This window comes from Notothenia coriiceps, unplaced genomic scaffold, assembly GCF_000735185.1.
Source record: "Notothenia coriiceps isolate Sejong01 unplaced genomic scaffold, NC01 NC01_scaffold00009620, whole genome shotgun sequence".
NCBI lineage: Eukaryota > Metazoa > Chordata > Actinopteri > Perciformes > Nototheniidae > Notothenia > Notothenia coriiceps.
The window spans coordinates 211-3,381 of NW_011342321.1; the positions used below are offsets into that span (position 1 = coordinate 211).

Here is a 3,171-nt window from a genome sequence, read left to right on the forward strand (position 1 = left end):
TTTCTTCTCTTTTCTTTTCTCTTCACTATTATCTGTAAAGGGTCTTTGAGCACCTGTAAAAGCGCTAACAAATTAAATCTACTATTATTATTATTATTATTATCAGCAAAATGTACTTGAAGTATCATCAGTGAAATTACTTGTTATGCAGAATGGATCTTTTCACAATATTTTATTACCAAGGTTGTTATGTGTATTTTGTGTATTAGGAGAATACTTAAGTACAATTGTGTCAAAAAAGTAGGCTACTTAAGTCAAATACTTGAGTAAATGAACTGAGTAACTTCCCACCACTGGCTGTACTTGGTGTTTGTAAAGCTCACCTGAGGTCTCCACCGTTCATGATGGTCATGACTAGACAGAGGTCAGACTTGGTCTGGAAGGCGTAAGCCAGCGACACGATGAAGCGGCTGTGAACTTTAGCGAGGATGCGCTTCTCCACGATTGCTCCCTAAAAACACACATTTAAAAATCAGGAAATAATTGATGTCCAACAGAAGCAAGAATGCCAACTTTTAGAAGGAAGGAAACCCAGTACCCTCACAGGCATGAGGCTCAAGAGAGGGAAAGCTTACAGTATATTTGACAAACTATCATACTTGTTATCAACACCACAGGAGACGTAGGCTATATATGAAACAGCAACTGTATGCAGCTACTGACCTACAATTACACACAGCACAGAAGCTACAGGGGACTGGATGTTTGTAGCAGGTGCTATTGCATTTTGACGCAACATTCATCAATACTAATAACCTCTACAGAAAGATGAGATTCAACAATGCCGGGCTAATATTCTACCTTTAAAATGCAGGATGGATAGTTGAGTGTTGTACAACAAATTACGTGAACAAATGCATAGACAAAGTTTATTACAAAAGCGCAAACACAACCACAATCTAAATCGTAGTCTGTGGATTTACTAAAGACTGTTGCTGTGAGCTAAAGCGATCGTAATGCAGAGAAACCACGCTCAGTGTGCAAACAAACAAAGTCTGTGTGAACGTCCTGCTCATACATCCTGCTAGCTGCAGCCCGAGGCGACAGAACTTCAGAAATATACGTTGAGCTCACGGCACTGAATAACATTTTAGATGCAGCTCGAGAGACAAACACACGTTTGTGAGTTTGTTTGTTTGTTTGTTTGTTTGTTTGTTGTGAGTAACGTTTGCTAATGCGCCACTAACGACATGCTGCTACAGTTTCTACGAGCCTACCTCTGCTCGGTCTGACATCATTTAAAACATAATTAGCACCCTGAAGTTCTTAATAGTTATCTTATCATTAACTCAATTTGTTGATTGTAAAAAAAAACGCGGTCTTATACTACTGGCTGATATTTGAAGTCACTGAACATTTAGCTTAACTATCTTGGGGCCTGGTTTTTCTAATCCTGGCTCTCATGCATGGTTTACTCACGGTGTGGCAAACCATGTGCCATAATAACAATTTAGTCTGCAGGGTAGTTTAAAAGACTGAAGACTTTCCATAACACATGACACCCCCTGCTGGTACCGTATGGACAGGGGAATGTACTAATGTTGCACTGAAGCTTTTCTTTTATCCATACAGGATGTCTAATGTTTTTCCTCTTTTGGTAACGCCTACCAGCTTTACCAGTCTTGCTTTTAGAAGCAGTGGGCTTTAGTTCAGTATCCCTGAGCGGATCTGTTAGGTATTTTAGAGAGTCACAATTTTCTTTTCATTGAACCATTTTGGTAAAATAAATGTCTGGGTTAAATCCCCTCTAACCTCTTGTTTGACCTCACTTTGTGTTGTTACTCTTGTGATTGCCACTAATGGTTATTTGCTGCCACATGTGTGCTTTACCTGGTAGCCCCCACGTTTCTTCAACCTCTTCTTCTCCAACTTCTTGTTGGCGTACATTTTGCCCGTTGCCTTAGCCTGACAAGCAAACACTTCTCCGAAACCTCCTTTACCCAGGACCCTGAAGTCAGAGAACCAGTCTTCATCAAAAGGCTGGCTCTCTAACCATTTGAACTGGACATAACGCAGGAAGTACATGCTGTCCTTGAAACCAGTGAGGGCCATCTTCTCCAGGTGTTTGAGCATCTGCTGCTCGCTCTCTTTGAAAAGGTCCCCGCGGGCGTTCTTAAAGTCTTCAACGACCCGAGCAACGGCCTTCTCCTCCAGGAAGCTGCAAAACATCTTTGAAGCTGACTTATAGTATTTATTGACCATTTTCTGGGCCTTCTGCGCTCTGTCTGCTTCTTGGCATACGGTGTAGTCTTCGATGTCCTTCCACAGCTCTCCAGCATTTTTATGGGTCGCCTCACTCTCCAGAAACTGCAGGAACAGGTGCTTGCCAATGGGCTGATTGACACACATGCTGTCAAAAGCTGTGTCTACAGATGCTTTCATGTGTTCACAATCTCTGATGTGTGGGAGCTTCAGCCTGGCACGCATCTTCTTGTCACGCATGGATGCTGCTGTCGCTCCATCAATACAGCCACGCGCTGAAACGTAGGCAGAGTTTGCAACAACCGTCTCCAAGTCACCGAGGTCCATAGCTGCACCTTTGGCCGACACAAAACAAGAAGGGAAGTTAATGAGAGAATTATGTCTATTCAAAGGGGCTCAATTACGCTTAATGATAATGATGATTAATGTTGATAAACGATCTGCATATTTACATTCTATTCTTGATATTTCTACTCTGCTTTTCATTGATCTGGGTTTTACAGTTAAAAGCTTTTTTCTCCTCATTACATTCATATTTAAAGTAGAAATTAAACCATAGCAACAGCACAATGTTTTCATCTTGTTCATATTTTTAATTATTCACTAAAACACACGTTTGGACAAAATTCTACATAAGTAAAAATGCAAAGTTATTTCCTTTTTACAGTTGAATATAACATTATTCTGACATTTTAATATATGACATCGACATTGAGTCCATTCCATAATACTTCTTCAGTTTTCTAATTTCTCAGGGGTCTGCCTCATATACAGAATAGTAAAGTTATGAGAATCTTTCCCACAGATGGATTTTGTTGTGAAGTGCTGCTCCCTGCTGTTCATAAGACAAACGGCACTGAAGAGGGCTTTATTTCAGTTTCAAAGGGCAGTGAAATTAACCTACATGCACTTGCTTGTGAACACAATCACGCCAGTAGGGATTTACGGAGCGGTGAGGGAAGCAGAGCA

At 40.8% G+C, this 3,171-nt stretch overlaps 1 protein-coding gene across 1 annotated transcript; it reads right to left on the minus strand.

Moving 5' to 3' along the window:
• Positions 1–319: 319 nt before the first annotated feature.
• Positions 320–3,171, minus strand: LOC104945393 (rhodopsin kinase-like). Its single transcript, XM_010771056.1, has 3 exons — positions 3,107–3,171; positions 1,831–2,537; positions 320–451 (listed from the first exon to the last, which is right to left on the minus strand). The coding sequence occupies exons 2-3, from the start codon at positions 2,527–2,529 to the stop codon at positions 320–322; spliced, it is 831 nt and encodes a 276-aa protein (XP_010769358.1). The 5' UTR covers positions 2,530–2,537; positions 3,107–3,171.